The 23588-nt window shown below is 50.5% G+C and overlaps 1 protein-coding gene across 5 annotated transcripts; it reads left to right on the forward strand.

Annotated features, from left to right (window-relative positions):
- Nucleotides 1-262: 262 nt before the first annotated feature.
- BCL6 (BCL6, transcription repressor) lies at nt 263-18701 on the forward strand. 5 transcript variants are annotated; one of them, XM_027685552.1, is made up of 10 exons: nt 263-357; nt 9074-9112; nt 10139-10310; nt 11338-11559; nt 11709-12692; nt 13281-13462; nt 14557-14724; nt 15816-15946; nt 16336-16473; nt 17395-18701. In XM_027685552.1, the coding sequence occupies exons 3-10, from the start codon at nt 10150-10152 to the stop codon at nt 17536-17538; spliced, it is 2130 nt and encodes a 709-aa protein (XP_027541353.1). In that variant the 5' UTR covers nt 263-357; nt 9074-9112; nt 10139-10149; the 3' UTR covers nt 17539-18701. The 5 variants fall into 5 exon arrangements, with proteins under 5 accessions (XP_027541353.1, XP_027541356.1, XP_027541355.1 ...); XM_027685555.1 differs by having other exon boundaries at nt 270-357; nt 10143-10310; nt 17395-18697; XM_027685554.1 differs by lacking the exon at nt 263-357 and adding an exon at nt 7688-7776 and having other exon boundaries at nt 17395-18697.
- The last annotated feature ends 4887 nt before the right edge of the window (nt 18702-23588 follow it).

Below are 23588 nucleotides of genomic sequence, written 5' to 3' on the forward strand. Positions count from 1 at the left end.
CGGCATCCGCCGCCACGTGACCCCGCCGGCCGGGCGCGACCACCGCGGGAGGGGGGACGCGGGCGGGGGGACGGGCGGGGGGCGGCACGGAGGGACCCCCGCCACCACCGCCGCCCTCACGGGGTGCGCGCCCACCGCGCTGGGCGCCCGATGGGAGCGGCGCAGAGGGGCAGCGCACCCCGGGAGGGCCGCGGCGGCAGGGAAGGCGCGGAGGAGGGAGGTCCGTGGCCCTCCCCGTGCTGAGAGCAGTGGTAGAGTCCGCAGCTCAAATTCCGAGAATTGGGCTCTGTTGATTCTTAGAACTGGGGTTCTTAGAAGTGGTGATGCAAGGAGTTTCTAGGAAAGCCCGGAGACCAGGTGATTGCTGCTTCTATTGCCGCGGCCGATTTTACCCTTTAATTCTCTCGCTCGCTTTTTTTTTTTTTCTCTCCATTTTTTTTCCCTCCTCTTTCCCTCCCTGCCCCGCTCCGACGCTTGGCGCGGAGCCGCCTCTATATATTTCTACCCATTTTTTTTTCTCTCCCTCCTCTTTCCTTCTCCCCCCTTTCCCGCTGCAGGTGCCCTTTATATTATTATTGTTATTATTATTATTATTATTGTCATCTCCTCAATTTAAATTTTTTCCTTTATTTATTTATTTAATTCACACACACATCCCCCCTTTCTTTCCTTGCCCGCTGTCAGGGGAGAAAAAAATTAGGGAAATAGGGGTGCCTGCATGTTTCTAACGCTGGGAGCGTGTATAAGGGGAGGGGAGCGGGGGGAGGGGGTGGGGGGGTCTCCCCTCGCCGTCCTCTCCCGGGGATTATCGGTTATCTGGGATTATTGGCTTTCCCGCACGCGTGACGGCCGGGTGGGGACGGGGGGGACGGTGGCGGCTCCTCTCTGCACCTGCAGCCGCCCCGCGGGCGCAGGACGGCGGCGAGCGCTGGTGGCCGCTGGGCTTGTGGCGTGACTCGGGGTCCGCTCTCAATGGCTGGATCCCTTGGTCGGGGTGTGTTATTTTTCTTTTCCTTTTTTTTTTTCCCTCGTCCTTTTTTTTTTTTTTTTTTTTTTCTGGTGCGTGTTGTGTCGCTGTTGTCGTTTCGCCACCGCACGAAGCCGCCGCGGAGCGGAGCGGGGCTGGCGGCAGCGCGGGGGCTCGGCGACACCGGGCACCGGCCTTTCCGCATCGTCCTCCCTCCCTCTCTATTTCTATTATTAAATCATTATTATTGTTATTCCCCTCCCCGGTGCAACCGCGAAAGGGCTGGTGCGTTTTGCAACCTGTGGCGGGGCTGCGCCGCGATCTGTCAAGCCCCGGGCTAAGAGCGGGCGGTGATGGAGAAGACTTGCGGCATTTCCCTGCCCGGGGAAGGGGGGAGCCCGCGGGGAGGCTCGGCCACCGCCGGCTGCCGGCCCCGGAGCACGGCGGAGCGCCGGCCCGGGGCGGCGGAGAACCGCGCTCGCCTCGACGGGGCGTGCGGGGCTGGCGGCTGCCGGCTGGGGAACAAACGGCGATGCAAAACTCGCGAAGGGGGTAAAAGTGTGTGGAACGACTCTGAATATGACGAGGAGAGTTCAAAATAATAATAATAATGATGGTGATAATAATAATAATAATAACAACAACACCCGCCGGGAGGAGAGGGAGTGCCCTGCCGGGAGGAAGGCAGCCGGCGGGGCAAGCGGAGCGCGGCCGTGCGAGGGATGGGGTTCGTGGCGCGATGCGGGGGGAGCCCCCCGCTGCCCCCATCGCAGCCCTTCCCCTGTGTTTACTACCGCGGCGGACTTGGCGCGGAGACAGGCGCTCGTAAATCTGCCGCCGGCAGCGGCGGGGCTGGCCCCCGGCCACACGCTATTCCTGGAGCGAACGGCGCGGGGAGCCGCGCAACCCCCGCCCCGCGCCGCTGCGTCCCCCGCGCCCCCAAACCCGCCAAAAGCGGGCAAGGAAGGGAGAGGACTGTTTGGTTTGGTTTGGTTTTTTTTGTTGTTGTTGTTAGGTGCGTATTCTTGTGTGCGTGTATGTATTATTTTTTTGCACACGCACACACACACCCCCTTTAAAAATAAAGGGCAAAACAAAACCGAAAAAACCCAACTTTGTTATGAAAACTTTTCGTGGTCGGGCGGCAGCGACCTCTCCCGGCCGCCCCCCCGCACCCCCCCTCTATCCCCCCCCCCGCCTGTAGTTTGCAAAGTCACAGTATGAAATGTTATGAAATCGCCTCTTGGGAAGGAGGGAAACAGAAAGCGAGGCGTTTGTTTAGAAAAATCCACGGCGGCCTCTCAGATGTGCCTAAAAAGCTGCCTTTGACCCCCCTGTTGCATTTCCAGGGAAGAAGCAAATCTGGGCTTAAAATCATGAGTCAAAATCAACAAAAACAAACACGGCCCCGGTTAGTTTTTTCCACTGACTTCAGTAGGTGCAGGATCAGTGCGAAGGGAGGCTGGGGCCAGATGGATGAGGCTCAGTGAGAAGTGTTGCATTGGTCCGACATCTCTGTTTGGAGCCAAATTCGTACCTGTGCCAGTGGACGTGTCAGCAGGGCTGGGTTTGGAACAGGCCATTATTTCGTCTGGGGATGCTTATTGATTCCTCTCTCAAACTTTTAAACGCTTTAAAAATTATTGTTTGGGGTATTGTTTCAAGGGTTTAAAGGATGAAAGCTTTAGGAGCAAATACAGGCTTCTTCCTGCAGTCCTTGAGGAGGTTACAGTTCAAAAATTGCTTAAAAAATATTTTAGGGGAAAGCTCTCCTTATATATACGTGGGGAGGCGGAACCTGAGATTGTTATTTTTCTCCTAAGGGTAGGATTGCAGGTTTAAAAACTTGCATTATAAATGGCAAATGTTGCCCCATGAAACAAATCATCAGGCCGTTAAAATATTCAAAGGGTGTCTAGCAATTTTCCAGGAGAATGGATTATTGCATTGTTCCAGTAAGAAAAGAGTTCATTTCTCAGCGTTCAGTTTTGACTGGCAAAACAGATCAAAGATCTCTCGAGATGCATTTAAATTCCAATTTCCAATCCCCCTCAGTTCTGACTGTCTGAGTCAATATTGGGAGAGGAAGTGGAGGTTAACTGGTTAGTTATTATTGTGAAGGAAGAAGTCAGAATGAGAAGTGATTCTTACAAATCCCACCCCAAAAACAGAAAAAAGGGGGGGGGAAAAATCCGTCAAAAGTCTTTGTGACACTTTTTAGACAACCCTGTTTGCAGCGCAGGGAGGATTCAGCCGGCTGTCGGATGAGACAAAAATAAACCTAGCAGAAACATTAAGTTTTTCAAAACAAGGCTGGAAAAGCTCATAAAAATAATGTTGCTCAGACGCGTTTTAAGAGGAACAGAATTACATCGACAAAATTATATGTTTTCCAGGTTTGGTTGGGGTGTTTTATTTTCCAAGGGGAAAAATTGTTCCTGCAGCAAAGCGAACTGGTGCCATCTAGTGTCATTTCTCGCCGCTCCGCGCGGGGCTGGCGGGGCCGGCAGCCTCGGGAGAGTGGGAGCATGTTTATTAACTGCTTATTAAAAAAAGAAAAAAAAACGCTTGCCAGCTAGGAGGAAGGTGGCGGAGGAAACTCTGGATGCCACTGAACTTACTTAAGGAGCCTAATTGGAAACAACCAAGTGCTTATTAAAGTCACTGACATTTCCATATGGAGTTCTCTCTGGGTCTAGTCATGAAATCACATGTGAAAATCTTTCCGAGTTGTGGTGCTAATCTGCCCTTGAATTTCTGCCTAATTTAGGATGCATCGTAAATCTGTGCTCTTTTTCTTTTCTTTTTCTTTTTCTTTTATTTTTTTAATTTTTTTTTAATCTTTTTTATTTTGGTCAGTGAAAGCTTTCAGCCCCCAGTGGCAGCAGCCCAATATTAATTTGTAAGAACAGTTTTTGGGTTTGGATTACTATTTTTTTCCCATAGTAAACAGCAATGTTATCCTCAAAATTCCATTACAAATACAGGTGGTAAAACTTTGTGAGACAGTCCCATGTTGTAGGACTGTCCTCTCATTTTATGTGCATACTCCATGAAAAAAAAAACCTTCTTACAAAGTCTGTAGATTAGTAAAATGAAGATCAAACCTGTAGGTGCATTTCTCAGTGTGTAGCTTATGTACCTTCGTATATTTATGGTGTTAAGGTTGAAGATCCGTTTCATGCCTGTTTTAGTCTATGTGCTGTAATATCTGGGCTGTGAACTTCACTCAGAGAGCTTTTACTGGTTCAGTTGGAGCCTGACATGTTGTTTTCAGGTTTCTGAGAAGTTGGTAAAATCTAAATTTGGTGAGAAGTTGCCTGTGTGCTCATAACCTCTTGTTCCATTTTATAGTAGCATGGGAGTCTATAAACGGGAGCCTTGTATGCCGAGTGCCTGTATTCTTCTCTAGATCTATTTTTAAACCATTCTTCTGTTTGGCAAAAAGTGACACTTGGTTTCCATGTTTACAGCAGGCATTGGCAAACCTCAGGAGTTCACAGTTTGCAGTTTGGTTAGATCAGTATCCAAAAGTCAGGATCTGACCAGTAAACTCCTTCAGACTGCAAATTTAGACTACAATTGTAGTCCTCCTTTTTTTTTTTTTTCTTTTAAATCCATGCTAGATCTTATGTGTTCTCATTGCTGCAGGGTGCTGGCAGCCAAAAGACACACACCCCTAAATCAGAGCAAGCATGTAGTCTTCAGGACTGCTTTAAAACCCCGGTAATCTCAGTGGAGCTTCACATCTAAACCGGAGGGAGAACTAAGGGCAGTGGGAGAGGGGTAGGAAATTTTTGGTCTATATCGTTTTCCTTCCTCTCTTTCTCCCAGTCATTTGATGCCTTTGGGCTGTGCACAGTGTACCCACGAGGAATGTCGGACCCTTGTTTATGGAGGGGAAAGCTTGGGACAAGCATGCTGCGGGACAGTGGGTCCTGAAGAAGGTGTCCTGTAGGACCAGGCACCTTCTAAAATGGGTCTCCTTAAATCTGTTTAGTTAAATATAGGGGCGAGGGGACATCTCTCCCCTGGCCAAGGCACCCCAAGCTGTGTATGTGTCTCATCCCATCCAGGCGGGATGCCAGAGCAGTTCCTTACTGCCAAAATGAGCTGTGCCACCCTCTGCCCCAGGAGAACAGAAACAGGGAGGGTCGGGCTGGTGCTGGCTAGTGATTTTCTGCCCTGGTGTGGGGTAGGAATGATGAGACACCTCCTTGGAGCCCAGCAGGGCCAGGGATCTGGCTCAGCTACTGGGGACACTGGGCTCCAGCTGCACCCCACTGTCAGGTCGGCATCTCAGTGCAGGGCTCAGTGTTGACAGGGCATGGAGTCTGTCTCCTGTTCTCTGGAATAGCTCCCTTAATTTCAGCCAGGACGTGGTTCCTGCCTTCCCTTGAAAAATTAATGTGCTAAATTGCTTGGGGTCGTTGAGGAAGGCTGGAGTCCTCGCTTCCCAAGGGCACGTGCTGCCTCTGCCTCACAGCCAGAGCTTTGCTCTGTAGAGGGCAGGGGAGTCCTTTTTAGTAGGAAAACATTGGAGGCAGTTTTAGCATGCTTACCCCCTCCCTCCTCTGCATTTTCTTCTGCAAAGACCAAAACAATGTGGAGACTTGAGCCGGGCCAGCTTTCAAGGGCAATCCTTTAAACCCTCTTTTGAAGTACAAACTAAAGTATCCTGCAGCGCTCGAGAAAATATGTGGTTTTCCTGGTTCCAAATGCTGATAATAAACCCGTCCAGATAATGTATTGCATTTCCTAGAAACATTTGTTTGCTGGCAGGAAATTGGATCAGATTGAGACCGCTCGATAGAGCGAATGCAATCCACTCACGGAAAGGGTACGGTGGAAAATACGACAGGGCTTGCACTAGTGATGCTGCTTTTGATCTGTGCTGACGCTGTGCACTAGGACTTCTCTCGGTCTCCTCTTGGGTTATTATTAACCCAGCCACGTTTTGGCCTAGACACCAACCAGAAGCTACTAAATTAATAAAACTCTGCTGTGACAGCTAAAGGACGTTTAGTGCCCCCAGATTGCACGGTATCAGGAAAGCTGAGCTGAGTGCTTGCACGCTCCCAACCAAAAGCGTCTTCTTCACCATGGCATGTAGCACCCATGACTCCTGGTGGTGGGGAGGGGAGGGAAGCCACCCACACCCCACCCCGTTTTCTTGGTTGTCCCCCTGCTCCCTGTTCAGCAGAAACCAGGCATTCCTTGGCAGGGTGGAGAGGCAGCTGGCGCTGTGCCCTGGGCAGAGGGGATGTTCTCATGGGGCTGGGACCCTGCAGGGTGCGGGGACTGGAGAGGAGGGGGAGCAGGATGGAGCTTCCCCTGGGCGGGCAGTTTCGGAGCACTGTGTGGGATGAGGCTGTGGGGAAGGAAGACTTCACCCAACCACCCCTCCAAGGTGGTGTGAGTCGGCGCTGCAGGCTCTGGAGGGGTAGGAGATTGGGGCTCAGGGACGGGGAGTGATTGGTGCCCTCCTCCTGGCTATGTGCATGGGGGTGGGAGAAGGGTTAAGACTACAGGGGATGCCCTATCCAAAGAAGGATAGGGAAGCAAAGAGTTCCCTGCTGTGCGCGGAGTGGGAGGAGGATGGATGAAAAGGAATTCCCTATAACTGAGAGAGTGGATGGATGGGGAGGCATGGTGGAAAGATTAATTGGGGAGGAAGTCCCTGTTTCTCCCCTTTGCCCCCGGGGTGAGGGAGCTGAGAGGGTCTCCCCTTTGTATGAGGTTGAACTGAAAGGGGTTCCTCCACACGAAGGTGCACCCTCCCCACGCTCACTGAGCTGGCTGCAGGGAAGGCAGAGCCAGCCCTGGGCTCTTTTCCAGGAATGGGTTTTCTCGGGGAGGTGCCGGCAGGGAAGGGCTGTTCCCTGAACCGCTGGGGCAGACCCATTGCCTTCCTGGAAGGCAGCAGCAGTGACAGTCCCGTGTGACCACCCCCAAAATGGGCTCTGTGCCTAATCCAAACCTTCCTCTATGGGTACAGCAAGCCCTGGCATGCAGCCTCGAGCACTGCTAGAGAGCCCACACCTACAAGGTACTGGGCAGGAAAACTGGAGGGGGGGCATGGGATGGTGCTCTGGCTCCAGCTGAGCTTGGGGGAGCCTCATGGGCGTTGAGGGGGGTGAGGATGGCAAAATCCATACTTGGTTGCAGCGGTTTTTCCTGCTTCCTGTCAGGTCTCTGCTCCTTTCTGTCCCTTTTTCTTCTGGTCTCTGGTCCAAGCATCCTCCCGTGCTGGGGTACAGAGCTGGTGCTGTGCAGAGACTGGGAGGGGCAGGGTTAAGCCGACTCAGCACAGCGAGGGGAAGGAAAGCCCCTTTCCCTTTGCATGCCCACATCCTGCAGCCGGGAGCTGCTTGGGATGCACCTGCCTGACTCCCGGGGCTTTGGGCGTTTCAGCAGCACTGCGCTGGGAGGGATAATTTGGGAGGGTGGGGGGGCGGCTGTGCTGGGGTTCCAGCTCTGGGAGAGAAGCCGGGTGTCTCCCCGGGCAGTGCTGCGGCCTCGCTGTGGGTAAGGGAATTTGGTGACAGCAGCAGCTTCTCACGTGATGCTCGCGGGTGCAGAGTTCATCTCGCAGTTTGTAACTCTGTTGGTTTACAGATGGGTCACCTCCTCATGTCTGTGACGCTGAGGTGGCTCCCCGGAGCCTGGGAGATTACAGCTGCCAATGTAGCCAAGGTCGGGATGCCACCCGGCTGCCCCAAATGCGCACATCTGCTCGTATGGACGCACGGGTGTGTGCTGGGCTCCTTGCAGAACGGCATGAGTCCTTTGGCTTGCAACTGATGATAGTGAGTGGCTGGTAGTGAGCATGTACAGAAAGGTCAGAGTCTGCAGTGTTTGGGAAATGAGTCACTTTTTGTATGTGTGTAAAGTTTTAAGCTGGCCAGGCTCACGGCGGCTCTGAAGATTTGCGTTTGATGGCTGGAATGAGGCTGTAAGACACCGCTCTGGGGTTTGTGTGTGATGCCTTGCCTTAAATCTCATCTCTTCGTCCTGGTGTCTCTGGGGATGTTAGGGGAGCTCGAGCTCCAGATCTGCACATCTCCCACAAGGGAGAGGGAAGATGACACTTGTTCTCACAGGGATGGATGGGCTTTCTGCAAGTGCTGGCAGTCTTAGAGTCTCCATCCAGTATCTTGGGGTTGGTCCTCCAAGTAGTGTGATGAAGATCTTGGGGTTTGTTTGTTCGCTTATTTATTTGGCTTCTACCTGCTGGGGTGATTGTCTGAGGACCTTTTTTCTGGTGGCAGATCAATTGTCTTTGGTTTTAAGTAAATTTGGGAGGAATAGTACAAGTTCTGGAAGGCAGTTAACTCCTGGGTTTCCTTGCTGTTCTGCCCCAGCTACATTGCATGTAAAGCCAGTGGCTGGAGACACAGCTTGTGGTTTTAGGGAAGGGCTTTTGCAGCAGCAAGAGGAAGACATTTCTTCTGGGCCCTCATCTGTCTCCACCACTGGCTTCCTATGCAGTGCTGGCCAAGTCACTTTGGTACTTGATACCTGTATCCTCCCAAATCTGTTCAGCAGTCCCGTCTTAGGGCATTTGCACCAGCTGGGGCACGTGGGTATTTTGACAAGGGCAGAAGGTGTTTTGGAGGACTGTATTCAGGCTCTTTCCAGGCTTCTGAGCAGAGTGGCAGCAGATGTTTGTGTACATGTCATACCTGTTAACAGGGTGCTGGGAAAATGGCATGGGTTTTGAATGTGGCACTGGACAGGAATTCAGTCTTGGCACGAGAAGAGTTATCTCTGAAAGACGTGGTGAGAAAATTCTCGCTTGACTTCCCTTCCCCACCTGCCTTTAAGTTCCTGAGTCATGGAAATGAAAATCTCCTTGGCATACGCCCATGGTTTGGCCTAGAGGGTGTGGAAGAAGCTATGATTGGATTCTCAAAGCCTGTGGTTGTGATAAGAACGTACTGTACCGGAAGAAACAAATGTTAACAAACCTTCTACTCTCCAGTAAGGTTATCTCTAGCTTTTATCCAACTGATACTCAAACAAAACAGCCTGTTTGTGTCCTGCCACGGTCAATTCATAATTACCAGCTAATGCGGCGTTTGTTTTCTTGTGCTTTATTTGTAGGTTTGAAAGAAACTTTTGGACTGTGAATTGAGGCATTGGGTATGTAAATTTAAATTTTGTGCTTTCCCTCCTAACCTCCCTCCCCCTTCCCTTTAACCATGTGGAATGAAATGTTTCATTAGACCCAGCTGGAATTTGTTTTCAGGAGAGCAGCTGCTCTGTAGAAAATACTGTACATTCATATGTTGCTGGGGAGGGAGGAGGAGTCAGGATTATGAGAGGAGGTTGATCATGGAGGAATTTCATGCTGAAGGTGCACGTTCCAGCCCAAACTTCAGGCAGAGAGATATGGGCCATCTTGGGCACTAGTTGGGAGAACACCTGAGATGGGACAACAGGGGTTGTGTTTGGGGAAGGCTTCAAGTTCCTCGACTAACCCAAGCCTTGCTCACTGGGAGAGACTGGGCTATGGTGTGGGTAGCAGCCCAGCAGGTTAGATGAGTTCTACTTCTCACCAGTTCATTGGGAAACTGTGGACAGGTCTTCTCCAGAGTGGCCACCACTTGGGAGTAGGAAGGTAGTTTCCTGTGGGTGAGGGCTGTTGCTCCACTATGGGCTGGATTTTTTCCAAATGTTGAAATCATTCAGCTTCACTTGGGACCTTAAGGCTTGTTTTGAATTCTGTGGCTGAATTTACAGCCAGACATCAGACAGGTGAGGGGAATGGCTCCTGAGGAAGATCTGAGGGCTAGGATCTGTGTTCAGACCTTCATGGAGATGAACCTGAATGGGAGGAGTGGGCTAGGCCACCATGGGCGAGGCAGGGGGAAAGAGGAGACAGTGAGCTAATCCTCAGAAGGGTCTGTCCACCTTTGTTCACCAGCTTCCAGGGTGGGATGAGGCGTGCCAGATCTTGCTGTCGGCCAAGGGACCTCACTAGGAAGACTGGCAGGAGTGTGGTGTGGTGAAGGGCTGATTGCTTTGGGACCAAGGAGCTGGTGCTGCCCCTACAAGGGGCAGTTGGCCATCTGAGCCTGCCCCAGAGCAGCAGCTGTCTTTTCACTGGGTTTAGAGTACTTGCCTGGCTGTTCCTCCATTCTCATCTTCCTTCTGCTTCTGTTCCAGGCAGACTCAAGATGGCCTCGCCGGCAGACAGCTGCATCCAGTTCACCCGCCACGCGAGCGATGTCCTCCTCAATCTCAACCGCCTTAGAAGCCGGGATATCCTGACTGATGTTGTCATCATTGTGAACCGGGAACAGTTCAGAGCCCACAAAACAGTCCTGATGGCCTGCAGGTGAGAGCAGGGTCCTTCCCTGCCTCTTTCCTTGCTCCCTCAGCCTTTGGCTGTCAGCAGCACTGCTGCAGTCCTGAGAGGGCTCATGGGGTTCACAGACAGGGAAGCAGAGACAGAAAAGCAGAACTGAAAGGGGATGCCCAGAAATTTGTACCTGTAATAGGATTAGAGCTGAGACCTTTTCCCTCCAGCACACTGCTCTCACCTCTCTCCTTCTGTGCCCACATCTGCCCACAGACAGCCTATGGAGACAAACAGGAGTGCAGCAGATGTGAGGCACATCCCTGAGAGGGGAGGAGAGGGAGGGCTGAATGCTCACAGGGGCGAGAGAGTCCTCTGTGACTGAGGTGTCCCCTGCCACTGCTATTTTTAGAGCTATTACTCCCTGGCTCCCAGACTGCTGCCTGCTCCCACCTTTGTTGATTTTTTTTTTCAAAGCCTGATGGGGTCTGAAATCCCTTTGCAGCTCCTAGGATTGCTGGAATTGCTTCCTATTGAACACTAGTTAATATCCCACCATTTCCCAGTTGAATTATGGCAGATGCCTTCCAGAGTCTCTTGCTGACAAGGTATAAAGATTTGAAAAAACCAAGCTTTGACTACTGAAACATCTGAAAAATGTTTTGCCAACATTTCCCTTTTTTTTTTAATTTTTCTGGTTTAAGAGTGAGCATGGCTGCCCCAAGAGACTTGTGAAAGAAATGAGTCACAGTGGGAAGGGGGTGGTGGTAAGAACAACAATGGGGAAAAAAAAAGAAAGAGGGAATTTCTAAATGGAGGCAGTGGGGAGTTGTTGAGCAGGTGAGATCTAAAAGCAGGCTGTTCCAGTTGGGAAAAGTGCAGTGCAGAAGACGCTTACTAAGCTGAGAACCAAGCTTGATAATAAGGGGGAAGCTCAGGGAATTCTGTAATTGCCTCCTCCTCCCTTCCCATTCATGAACCCCTCTGTGTTCAGGGATTTCGGACAAATTCTTTCTTCCTCTGAATTGTCATAACACTTGTATTCTCTTCTGTCTCCTCTCTGCAGTGGCCTCTTCTACAGCATCTTCACTGACCAGCTCAAGTGCAACTTGAATGTCATCAACCTGGACCCTGAAATTAACCCTGAGGGGTTTTGCATCCTCTTGGACTTCATGTATACATCCCGCCTGAACTTGAGGGAGAACAATATCATGGCTGTGATGGCCACGGCACTCTACCTGCAGATGGAACATGTGGTTGATACCTGCCGAAGGTTTGTGAAGTCTAGGTGAGTGCCATGGGTGAACTTTGGAGAGGTGCCATGGGTGAACTTTGGGGGTGTTTGGGTGGGCAGAGGAAGAACTAACAAAGTATCTGCAAATGTGCTCTTACGGGCTGAAAGTGACTGTGTCTCCCTCCTTTTTTCCCTGGTTCCAGTGAAGCAGAGATGGTGTCTGCTATGAAGACCCCAAGGGAAGAGTTTTTGGCTGGACGGATGCTGGGCCACCCAGAGGTGATGACTTATCGGAGCAGAGATGTCTCAGAGAACGGCATGCCTCTCCAAAATGGATCCCTCTGCAATGGGAGGGCCTTTGCACCTGGCTTGATCAACAGTTTGTCTGGATCCCCCATTTCCTACCATGGATACAGCCCTCTCCCTCTAAATAGCTTCCTTGTGGATGATGAATTGCGGGAGATGAGGATGCCTCTTTCTGAACTCTCAAGGGCAGGTGCCTTCCCCAAGGAGAGGATCCTGCCATGTGACAGCTCCAGAACAATCCCCACCGAGTACGTAAGAACCATCACCGACATCTCTGCCAACATGTGCCATGCTACCATCTATGCTCCGAAAGAAGGTGCTGCTGAAGAAGCCAGGAGTGACATGCACTACAGCGTAGCCTCTGGCCCCAAACCTGTCATCCCTTCAGTCCGAAACAATCCCTATTTCCCTTGTGACAAAGTGGCCAAAGAGGAGGAGCGGACCTCTTCAGAGGATGAAATCAGCCAGCACTTTGAGCCCACCAACACCCCCCTGGACCGCAAGGGACTCATCAGCCCCCAGAGCCCACAGAAGTCAGACTGTCAGCCCAACTCACCAACTGAGTCCAGCAGCAGCAAGAACGCCCGTATCGGTCAGAACTCCAGCTCCCTTTTCACCAAGAGCCCCACAGACCCCAAAGCCTGCAACTGGAAGAAGTACAAGTTCATTGTCCTCAACTCTCTCAATCAGAACAACAAGCAAGACAGTGCTGACCAGAATGAAATGGGGACCCTCTCTCCTCGCACCTATGTGCCCATGTCCACCTGCCAGCAGTCCATGGAGCCAGAGCATCTCAATGTGCAATCCCCCACCAAGATAAGCATGAATGGAGAAGACTCTACTATCCCTCAAGCGAGCAGACTCAACAATATTGTTAACAGGTGAGAATATTTTTACACCACCCTCTCCTCCCCTGGGAAACAGGTATTCCTGAGTTGCTGCAGAGGGTTTGGAAGTCGTGAAATATCTGTAGCACTGGTATGGGAGGTCCAGTCCTGAGCAGATGGAAGCCTCTGCATTTGGTGGAGTGCTGCTAGTGACATTGGCTGGGTACCTACTGTCCCCACTGTAGTGGGGACTCGCAATGGATATGGGAACATTGGGTTATGAATCCCTGGCTCTGGCAGCTCCAGATGATTTCTTTGGAGCCTGGATTTACCTACCCTGGTTTCCACCAGATTCCCTGCGCCTTGAGCTTTTGGCTGGCTGTAAGCATTGGAGTGGCCAAAGTATCAAGCAACAAAATCATCTGGACCTGAATGTTCCTAGAGAGCTTTGAGGTCATTTGGTGATGGGCACCTGAAGGATTGAGGCTCAAGAACCTGTTGTTGATCAGGGCTATGCTGTGCATCTCGCCAAAGAGGTGTCCCTATAAAACATGTCTGTCCCTTGTGTCTGGAGGGGTGCAAATAAGGGTCCTGTAGCTCAAGCACAGCAAGAGCCTTCTCAATGTTGCTGTCCTCCCACAGGTCCCGGGATGGGTCCCCTCGGAGCAGTGAAGGGCAGTCCCCACTGTACATGCATTCGTCGAAGTGCAGCTCCTGTGGTTGCCAGTCCCCACAACATACTGAGATGTGCCTTCATACCCCTGGCTCAAACTTCGGAGAAGAGATGGGGGAAACCCAGTCTGAATACTCTGACTCCAGCTGCGGTGAGTCTTGCATCCCTGGTCATCTTCCTCAACCAGCAGTCAGGGGCTGTGCAATCTGGGGGCCCATCGCCCAGTGCTCTGTGACCAAACAGGCAGGCAGACCTATCCCTATGCTGATGGATCCCACGGTGCTTTAAGTCCCCTCTTAACTCTCTGACCAGCTGTGTGCATGCATGTGGGGGACACATGCACATTGGAATTACTTCCTCCCTTTCCCCAGCACCGTCCAGATACTTTGTGCAGGGAGTTAGTCACCTGCTGCAAACCTGGCAGCTAAGGACAGGAAACAAGTGCACCCCACCCCACCAGAACCACAGGAGAACAAGCTTTACAGATGTAATGACCCTAATGGGGATTGGGCAAGATGGCATGTCTCACGCATCTGTCATGCTATCTTTATTATCGGGGAGCCCAATGCACACATCTGGAGAAATGCAGATAATGAGGCTTGCAATCTTGTTGCAAAACCCCACAAGCCCAGAAACAGGTATCTGTGAACTCATCTGCCTGTAGCTCAGTGAGGGGGAATGCAGGATTGCCGCCTGTAGCGTGGGCAGAGATCCACAGAGGGAACCCCTCTGTGGTGACACTCAAAGCTACACACAGTATTTAAGAGTTGGGCACCCTCCTACTGAGGGTACCTACCTTGTGATTTGGGTGATGATTGTCTTCCCATGCTCAAGGCAGACCTCTTTACATGTAAAGGTTTAAGACCTCTAAAGGTGCTGGAGTTGCTCCAGAGCTGAGCATCCTTTGGAGGATGCCTGATAACTTGGGTGCTTTCATGGACCTCTCTGAAAGATGTCCAGGTGACATGCTGGCTTCCTGGAAGCAGCTTGTGTGGCACTAAAGGAGAGAGATAGCTCATGATGACTTTGCTCGTTCAAACCGTGCACGTTGTTGCTGTGTGCACGAGAAGGTCAGGAGGTGACAGCACAGTGCAAGCACCACTGACTGTGAACATCTGCACTTGGCTGCTTGTTCCAACACTTGCCCTGGCTGCCCCTCCCCTCCATCCGAAATCCATCCCGTGGCCCATCAGAGAGGTGGCCCATGCATTGCCCGTCTCATTGCTCTCCTCTCTGCCCTCCCAGAGAATGGAGCCTTCTTCTGCAACGAGTGTGACTGCCGGTTCTCTGAGGAGGCCTCTCTCAAGAGACACTCTCTGCAAGTCCACAGTGACAAGCCCTACAAGTGTGACCGCTGCCAGGCCTCCTTTCGCTACAAGGGGAACCTCGCCAGCCACAAAACCGTCCACACAGGTACAGTGTTTGCCATGGGGACAACTTACTGGGGAAGGCTGTGTGTTGGTGGGTGTGCAGGCATTTATGGCTGGGTTTGTCCCAGGGTGCAGCATCCTCTGTGCCACAAGCGTTCCTGATGGGAAGAGCAAGGTGCTTTTCTCAGCACTGCCAGGGAGCCCTTGGACATAGTGCCAAACCTGGGAATGGGGGAGATACCTGCCCTGCAGTAGGGATGGAGCTCAAGCTTCTTTGGTGTAAAGCAGTGGGCACCACTGTTTCTAAAGGTGTCTCACAAAATGAATGACTGGGAGCAGATGTGTGGCCTCCAGGTAACTTTGTGGTAAACTTAAGCAAAAAAAAAAATTTAAAATAGTCAAAAGAACATTTAGGGAGAAGTCTCAGATTTATTTTTACATCCTAGAAATCCAGGTCATATCTAGCTTGGCATAAACTCTGCTGATGGGAAAATCTGTGAATGAATGGACTCTGTGAATCAGCATAATGAAAGCTGAGAAATGAAGGGGATATTAAGGGTTTAGTCATTTGCTGACAAACCCAAGGCTTATTTTATTTCATGCTTTTATTAATGCTTTACTTGTCAACAACCAGTTCACTAGCTGGGGAAGGGAAATATGGACTGACGACTCAGTACTGCTGCACTAAATTAGACCTAAATTCCTGCAGTCTCAGCTGAGCTCCAGGAGCGCTGCATGGGTGGATGAGACAACACAAGTGCCAAGGCAGGGTTCGAGGGTGCTTACTAACAGCTGTAGGGAGATGTAGGTGCCAGCCACTATCCCATGGCCAGGAGCAATGATGCTGTTAATCCTTGCTGGCAGAGCTGCCTGACTTTGTCTTGCCCTGAAGGCTGCAGCTCCCAATCCTAAAAAGAAAGGTCTCCTGAGCTCATCCTGCTCTGGAGACACCCCAAGCTGTCCTAACCAATGCTGCTTGTCCACAGCCATCTCCAAAAGTGACAGGAGTCAGGGCTCGTGCTTCATGCCATGGAGTCCAGCACCTGAAGGGACTTAGCTCTGGGGAGCACTATGGATCCTGGGTGCTGAGCATACCTCTACTTAAGCCCTCACCCTTTCTTTTGGGCTCTGCAGGAGAAAAGCCGTACCGCTGCAACATCTGTGGGGCGCAATTCAACCGACCAGCCAACCTGAAAACCCACACACGCATCCACTCTGGAGAGAAACCCTACAAGTGTGAGACTTGCGGGGCCAGATTTGTCCAGGTGCGTGTGGCCTCTGGGATCTGCGGTTCTGGGGAGGTGGGATGTGGCTGGATCTTCTGCCCAAGACTGGTGATGCCTCATGGCAGGGAGGAGGCTGATAATGACCCAGCTCACTACCTTGGGTGACTTTTCCCATCGTGTTGTGGGGTAAGTGTGGACCTTAAGGTCCATGGGGGCCAGTTTGGCTTAGTAGGAAGCCTGACTGCTGGTTGTAGCTACTCTGCTCCATTTGCTCTTAAGGATTGGAGATACCAGACCTCAGACACACGTGGCCCTGATTTCCAGCTAGAACCTAATAGACTAAAGAAAGACATTTGGGCAGAACCCCCGTTCCCATGGGGATACCCCTAATCCCTGGTGCTGTCCTGACCCAGAGCTGCTCTCTCCAGGTGGCCCACCTCCGTGCTCACGTGCTCATCCACACCGGGGAGAAGCCATATCCCTGTGAGATCTGTGGCACACGCTTCCGGCACCTGCAGACCCTCAAAAGTCACCTTCGAATCCACACGGGAGAGAAACCGTATCATGTGAGTGGCCCTGCTTTTTTGGGGGGGAGGGGGAATCTCAGCTAGGACTAGGGGAGGATGCTGCCAAACCTGAGGTGCTGGGAAGGCAGGAAGGCATTCACATGGACTGGTTGCAGCACCCCAATGCCCTTCACCAGCCTCATGAGGCCCCAGGCCAAGGTCACGTCCCTGCTCCTCATGCCCCATCTCCCTCTCGTGCATTAGCTGATGCTGATGCGGTATTTTGTCAGGAGCGGCTGTGTTGGAACACTGACATGCAGCCCAGGCTGGGTGCATCTTAGCTGCTCTTTTCTTCCACCCCATCTGGAAGAAGGTCACACTTCTTCAAATAGCTGTGGCTTAAATTACAGCTGCCTGCATTGTGCAGGGATGGGGGAAAGGAGCAGACAGCCTGGCCTGAGCTCCCCTTTGCTAGCGATAACCTGCACCCAGTAAGCAGCCTGCCAGGCCTTGCTTGCAGCCCTGTGGGCTCCCAGTTATTTGTTGGGGCTTTCCTTGCTTTCACCATCTGCTGGAGAGGGAATCAAAGCAGTGATTATCATCCAAACATCCCTCTGGAGCCATCCAGCTGGGCAGGGGTCAAAAGCAGCTCCTGAAATAGCCCTGTAGTTGGCTTGATCATCTAGATATGGAGCTTGGCTCTCTGTCCATTAAAGCCAGGGTCTTCTCTCAAGGGACTTTGTCCTTTGTTCACCCCATAAACCTATATATGCTGCTGAAAGCCTGGGATGGGATGCCGTCAGGCGCTGCTCCTCCCACCACGTTCCCACTTTTCCCCTCGTCCACCTGTATAATGGGTGCAGCATTCTGGGATCACTGGTGGGGGGACAGGCATTTGGTGTGGGCCCCCTGCCCCGAAGGGAAGGACGTGTCCCCTGCTGTCACGTTTCACACCCTCTACCTTTGCCTCTTTCCCCGCAGTGTGAGAAGTGCAACCTGCATTTCCGCCACAAAAGCCAGCTGCGGCTCCACCTCCGGCAGAAGCACGGGGCCATCACCAACACCAAGGTGCAGTACCGCATCTCGGCGAGCGAGGTGCCTCCGGAGCTCCCCAAGGCCTGCTGAAGGCACAGGATTTCCCAGGAGGAGGTCGTCTTGGGGGGCCAGAGGGGGAGGAGCTGTCCAAAGGATACTTGCAACACTTTAAAAGGAAAAAAAATAAGAAAGGAAAAAAAATTTGTCACATGATGGAGTGCCTCTAAACCCATAGTACAGATAGGTGGAAAAACATTAGAAATTAAAAAAAAAAAATTACAAATACACGGGTTTTATTTTTCCCAGTTATGTGAAACAAAAAGAAAAAATAAAATTATTCAGATCTTACTGTATATAAAACATTAAAAAAATAAAAATAGTCATTTTAAATGTCTGTGCAGTGGAGTGTTGATAAACTCTGGAGTCTAACCTTCACAGCCTTTGCCGTTTGAAGATGAGGAATGTAATGTTGATTTATGGGAACAGATTTTTTTCTTTTGTATGCAAAATGTGTGTTCTTTTAAAGAGAAAGTATGCTATTAAAGAGAGGGCTTTAACTTTTTTAACCAAAGGTGAAGGAATCTATGGCAGAGTTGTAAATATATATAGATATAAATATATAAATATATATATATAAAATAAATATATATAGACCTTTAAAAAAGCTATATTAAAAATATATAAAATGCATTAAAGGCTCAGTTGGACTCTGCAGGCAGAAGCCACTCTGAGAATCTTTATTATGATAGAGCACTTAAGGAGATATTTTAAAGTATTGCATCTGTACAAGTAAGAAAATATTTTGTCTAAATGCATCAGTGTATTTGTATTTTTTTGCAAGTGAAGGTTTACAATTTACAAAAAAGTGTGTATTAAACCAACAAAGCTGCAGAAGGAATTTAAAATAATAATAAAGTGTAATTTTTTTGTTCTAGTTCTCAGTCTGTATATATGTAAAATGTGGTTTCGCACGGTGCCTTTCTTTTCAATGGAAGTTTTCAATGTATGGACTATATTGAGCTCAGTTTCTTCAAGGTACAGCCTGATGTTGCAAAAGGAGATTTGGTAGAACTCTCTAGTGGGGGAATGTTTTATTTTTTTTTGGTTTTGGATTTTTTTTTTGGTCTTATTTTACATGCTTGTGTTATAAACAATCTCGGGAGACAGGGTTTGGGCTGTGTCTAAACTGCATTAATGCGTTCTGTAAAATATAGCTGTACAAATAAAAAAATAAAATGAAGAAAAGTGATGTATGATGGAGTGAGAGGTCTGTTCTTGCCTGTCCTTCTCCCTGAGCAGCTTGAAGACTGGCTGGTGCCCTGGGAAGGGACTGAGCATCCCAAGCCCTGGGGTGAGTTCTTGGCCTGGTGCAACTTTGGCACTGTGTTGAAGGCAGGAGATTGTTCAGCACTGAGTGAAGATGGTCTCTGGTGGGTCTGAAGTCTGAGCAAGATTCAAGCTTGCTGCTCTGCATCCTGATGGGGACTGTGCCACCTCCTTGGTACTTTCTGCATTGGCACCAAGTAGCCAGCAGAAACTGTGCAGAGCCTGGGAGAGACCTTTGCTGACCAGCCCAGGGCCAGTTACAGATGGCTGAGTAGTTATTTATATTTCCTGGAAACCAATGCACTTGCCAAAATTGCTCAGGGATGATGACTGCCTGCTGCTCCTCTCTTTCCAGTGCCTGGGATGGTGGGGGGGCTGCTGTTCTGCCTGCCTTGTGAGACAGTTCAGTGGAGCAGGGTCTGTAACTCCCCCCCCCAGGAACTCACTGGCTGATAACATCTCTGGGCTTCCAGCCATTGTATGCTGGCTTTGGGCCAGACATGAGAAAGCCCAGCTTGAGGGAGTCCCTCGCTCACCCCCAGTAGGAAAGGAGCTGCTTTGCTCCATTTGCATGCCTGTGCAGAGCTGGGTGAAGCCACAGAGTGACCAGGCCTTGTTGTCTGTGCAGGCAACCCAGAAGCCCTGTGCTGGTGAGGGATTGCAAGTTTCAGAAAACCAAAGAGCCTCATGGAAAAAGTTTCTCTGAATTACACAAGCAGGACTGGCTGGAACCAGTGTGTGGAGCCCGGCCACAGCTCAGCATGGCCTGGGGTGGGGTCTGACCTGCATAGGGCTGGTTTCATTTTTAGTTTCATTAATTCATGGATAATTTTGGTGCAGGGATAGGGTGATTATTCACAATGGGGGGTCTTGGAAGCATCAGCAGGAAGGGAAGGGCCTGGCTGTTTTCAGGGTCAGGAGGGGCTGCAGTAAGGAGGAGCTGGAGATGAAGAGGAGGATGAGTTTCTCAACACACCATGGGACAGAGGTGGACATGAGACAACCAAAGCAGGCCTGCATGGTAGGGAAATGCCAGGAAGAGGGGGAGCCAATTGGCAGTGCTGCTTTGCAGGACCCTCTCTGCTCTGACTCAGCCTTCTGGAGGCTGCAGTGGGAAGAGATGACTATTGCTGGCATTATCTGAACATGTTTAGGACCAAGAGCTATGAAGATGCTTTTGGACCCCATGGGTGGGATCATGATGACCAATAACAGCGATGATGTTCTTAGAGCTGTTTCTCCTGAAGAACCGTCTTGCTTAACATAACCTCTGGATCTGGACAGGCTGCTGACCTGGACAGAGTGGCTGGTCATCATATTTGTGAGCTTGCTACTTTTGGGTATACTTGGTCTTTTTTATCATGGACATCTTTGAGCTCTTGCTTTAGGTGCTCATCTAAAGGCAAAGTAATTGCCTTCTCCTGTTTGCCTCTAAATAAACATGTTGCTTTAGGCAGAAAATTAAAATCCCTCTACTCTGCTCTTGTGAGACCCCACCTGTGGGTCCCTTGTGTTCATCCAGCTCTGCGGCCCCCACACAGAATGAAAGACACTGACCTGTTGGAATGAATCCAGAGGAGAGACACTTAAGTTGATCACAGGGCTGGAATACCTCTCCTGTGAAGACAGGCTGAGTTGGGGCTGTTCAACCTGGAGAAGAGAAGGCTCCAGGGAGACCTTATGGCACCTTCCAGTATCTAAAGGGTGCCCACAAGAGAGCTGGAGAGGGACTTTTCACAAGTGCATGTAGTGATAGCACAAGGCCTTAAGCTGAAGGAGGGTAGATTTAGCTTAGCTATTAGGAAGAAATTCTATACTATAAGGGTAGTGAGATGCTGGAACAGGTTGCCCAGAGAAGTTGTGGGTGCTCCATCCCTGGAAGTGTTCAAGACCACGCTGGATGAGGCTTTGAGTAACCTGGACTAGTGGAAGGTGTCTCTGCCCCATGGCAAGGAGTTGGAACCAGATGATCTTTAATGTGCCTTCCAAACTAAAACATTCCATGATTTTATGACCCCCAGCTCCTCTGGCTTGTCTCCCAGTAGACCAGTTCTGCTGGCACATGAAGAACTCCCCAAAAAGGCAAGGACTGAGCACTGAGCTGGAGCCAGCCTCTCCCTCCTGCTGTTTGATTTGGCCAGGCAGGATGGCTACCTGGCAGCCTGAGGCAAGCGCCTGCCTGCTCTGGGGCAGGCTTTTCATGGAGTGAGGTCTTCCCAAGCATCCTTCTGGGCAGGAGCCTATTGCTCACCCCACAGGCAGAGCCCAGCACGAGCCCTCACCAGGTTATTTGTGTTAGACAAAGGGTGGTGGAAAAATGACCACAAATGGGGCATTACCTGAGCATTGAGAATAGCAAAATTTGCTTTCCCACCTTGCTCCCTCTCTTGCTTCCTCTCTCCACCTCTCCCTGGTGGGGTTTTTAATGTTTAGTAAAGCTGGCTGTCCTCACGATGGGGTTTTGACACACATACTGCTCTCATTTGACACACATACTTATGTTTCTCCCCTCTCTGTCAGGAGCTGCTTGCCTTTGAGCTCATTACCTCTCTGGTTACCACAGTTGACACTTCTGGAAGCGGCTGGGCTGGGCTGACAACCCCGCTTGCCCCAGACAAGCAGCTGCGTAGCCATGACCTCTATTTCCCATTGACTTGTTCAGCTGCATTTGCAAAATAAATACTGTATTTTCCTGGACCATGGTTTCCTCCTCGTGACAGATTTTAGTTTTTTTTAAATAGTGATGTCGTGGCTTTTCCATGCACTTCAGCTGAAGCGATAACAATCTGCAGGGTCAAAGACCTGGAGGCATCTGGCACGGATGGTGTTTGGAGAGCCAAGGGAGCCATCACATCCACAGCTGCCCTACACCTGTTTTATGCCTGCTTTATACCCACAAACATCGAACAGCTCAGCCCTGCCCGTGTTGGTACTGCTGAGTTGTTTGCCCTTGGAAAAGCTCCAGAGGCAGGGTCCTGACAGCCCTCAGAGGGAAGGTCATCACCAAATCCATGAAATAGCTGGTTGTCAGGAAGGCCCAGAAGGGAAATGGGGATTCAAACTTCAGGGGACTGAGCAGGGCTCGAGGAGGGGATGCTTTATTTCTTTTGGCAGCATTCATGGGTGACACCCTGAGACCAGCTCAGCTGGTTAGAGTCTGGTGCTGATAATGCCAGGGTTGTGGGTTCAGTCCCTGTATGGGCCATATGCTTAAGAGTTGGACTTGATCCTTGTGGGTGCCTTCCAGCTCAGAATGTTCTGTGAGTCTGTGACCCCTCGGGGCCGCGGCCAGGGCCTCCTGGGCCGGGTCGTTCCTCTGCATTCTGCCGAGTCTCCACAGGAGGGCAGTGGAAGACGGAGTTTAAGCAAAGAGACCTGGAATTACGGAGTGATTTGGGTTGGAAGGGACCTTAAAAATCATTCAGTTCGAACCCCTCTGTCGCAGGGACACCTTTCACCAGATCGGCTTGCTCAAAGACTTATCCAGCCTGGCCTTGAACACTTCCAGCGATGGAGTATCCACAGCTTCTCTGGGCAACCTATTCTAGTGTATTACCACTTTTACAGTAAAGAACATCTTCCCAGTATCTAATCTAAATTAACCTTTTTCAGTTTAAATCCATTCCCCTTTATTCTATCACTACACATCCTTGTAAAAAAAGTCCCTCTCCAACTTTCTATAATCCCTTTTAGTTACTGGAAGGTGCCCTAAGTTCTCACCAGAGCCTTCTCTTCTTCGGGCTGAACAGAGCCGGTGTTTATAGAAGACAGCTATACTCAGAGGTAAAGCAGATTCCAGTGTTATTTCTGGATTTCATGATTTTGTGCGCTCACCCATCTTTACCCATCATCTCTTGCCTTAAGCTTCTAATTCCTTACAGCACAGGCAGCACCTGTCTGTGCAGTCCCTGACAGCCCCATCCATGACTCCTGGAAGCCACTGCAGTAGTACAGGTAAATACCCTGGTATTTAACTCTTAGATCAGCCTGTTCAACTCTGCTTCTGAACGTGTTTGTGCTGATTGTTTCCTTGTCCTTCCCTTTCTGCTTCCCTTCTGCTTCCCTTCTCCTTTCCCCTTTCCCTCTCTCAGCCCTACAGACACCATGGAAGTATCCTAGGTGGCTGAGACTGGGAATGAATCTCAGGTAGCAGTATCAGAAATCCTGAATACAGCTTGGGCTCTTAGGCAGACACATTTCAAAAATTAGATAGCAGGATCTCTTGTCTGTGAACCTCCACAGCCTGACTCCCCTCTCTCTTTGCCACCTGGAGCAGAAATCCCAGAGGCCTGCAATTAATGGAGAGTCAAATTTTTTTCAATTTGTGCCCCAAAGTTTTATTATAAAAACAGAAACCTCTCAGGTTGTTGCAAGTCCCTGTACAATACCAACATTGCTGCTCTAAGCACTGCCCGTTCCAGGGACACATGGTACACAGTGTGAGTCTCTCTCCCTTACTGAGCTCTTGTTTTTCATTATTGCTCAGTCATGACTCTTCCTCCACTCATCTGCATCTCCTGGGGCAGCATCACCCCTAAGCAAGCAGGAACCTCTCTATTAGGTTTTCAGCAAGCTGATAGAGCTGTGGGGCTGTGGCAGCTTCAGCATTGCCCTGCCTCACCTGCATGTCCAGAGCCAGAATGAGGCATGTCATTGCCCTGGCTCCCAGATCACAGCTCAGCTTTACCAGTTAAAGTGCTAGAATATAAGGAAAACAGGTTTTCCCTGCTGGCAAGATAGTGACCTGTGACAAAACTGTCCTGGTTGTGAAAGCTGAGCTGAGAGAGTGTGGAGAGCATTTTGCAGGTGATAGC

This window comes from Neopelma chrysocephalum, unplaced genomic scaffold (genome assembly GCF_003984885.1).
Source record: "Neopelma chrysocephalum unplaced genomic scaffold, ASM398488v2 Primary Assembly neopelma1_69, whole genome shotgun sequence".
Lineage (NCBI taxonomy): Eukaryota > Metazoa > Chordata > Aves > Passeriformes > Pipridae > Neopelma > Neopelma chrysocephalum.

Bases quoted from the DNA above. Each gene is read 5' to 3' on its own strand.
- BCL6 (XM_027685552.1), top strand. From the start codon at position 10,150: ATGGCCTCGCCGGCAGACAGCTGCATCCAGTTCACCCGCCACGCGAGC. The intron at 10,311-11,337 runs GTGAGAGCAGGG...TCCTCTCTGCAG, and splicing joins ACAGTCCTGATGGCCTGCAG to TGGCCTCTTCTACAGCATCT. The intron at 15,947-16,335 runs GTGCGTGTGGCC...TGCTCTCTCCAG, and splicing joins GCGGGGCCAGATTTGTCCAG to GTGGCCCACCTCCGTGCTCA.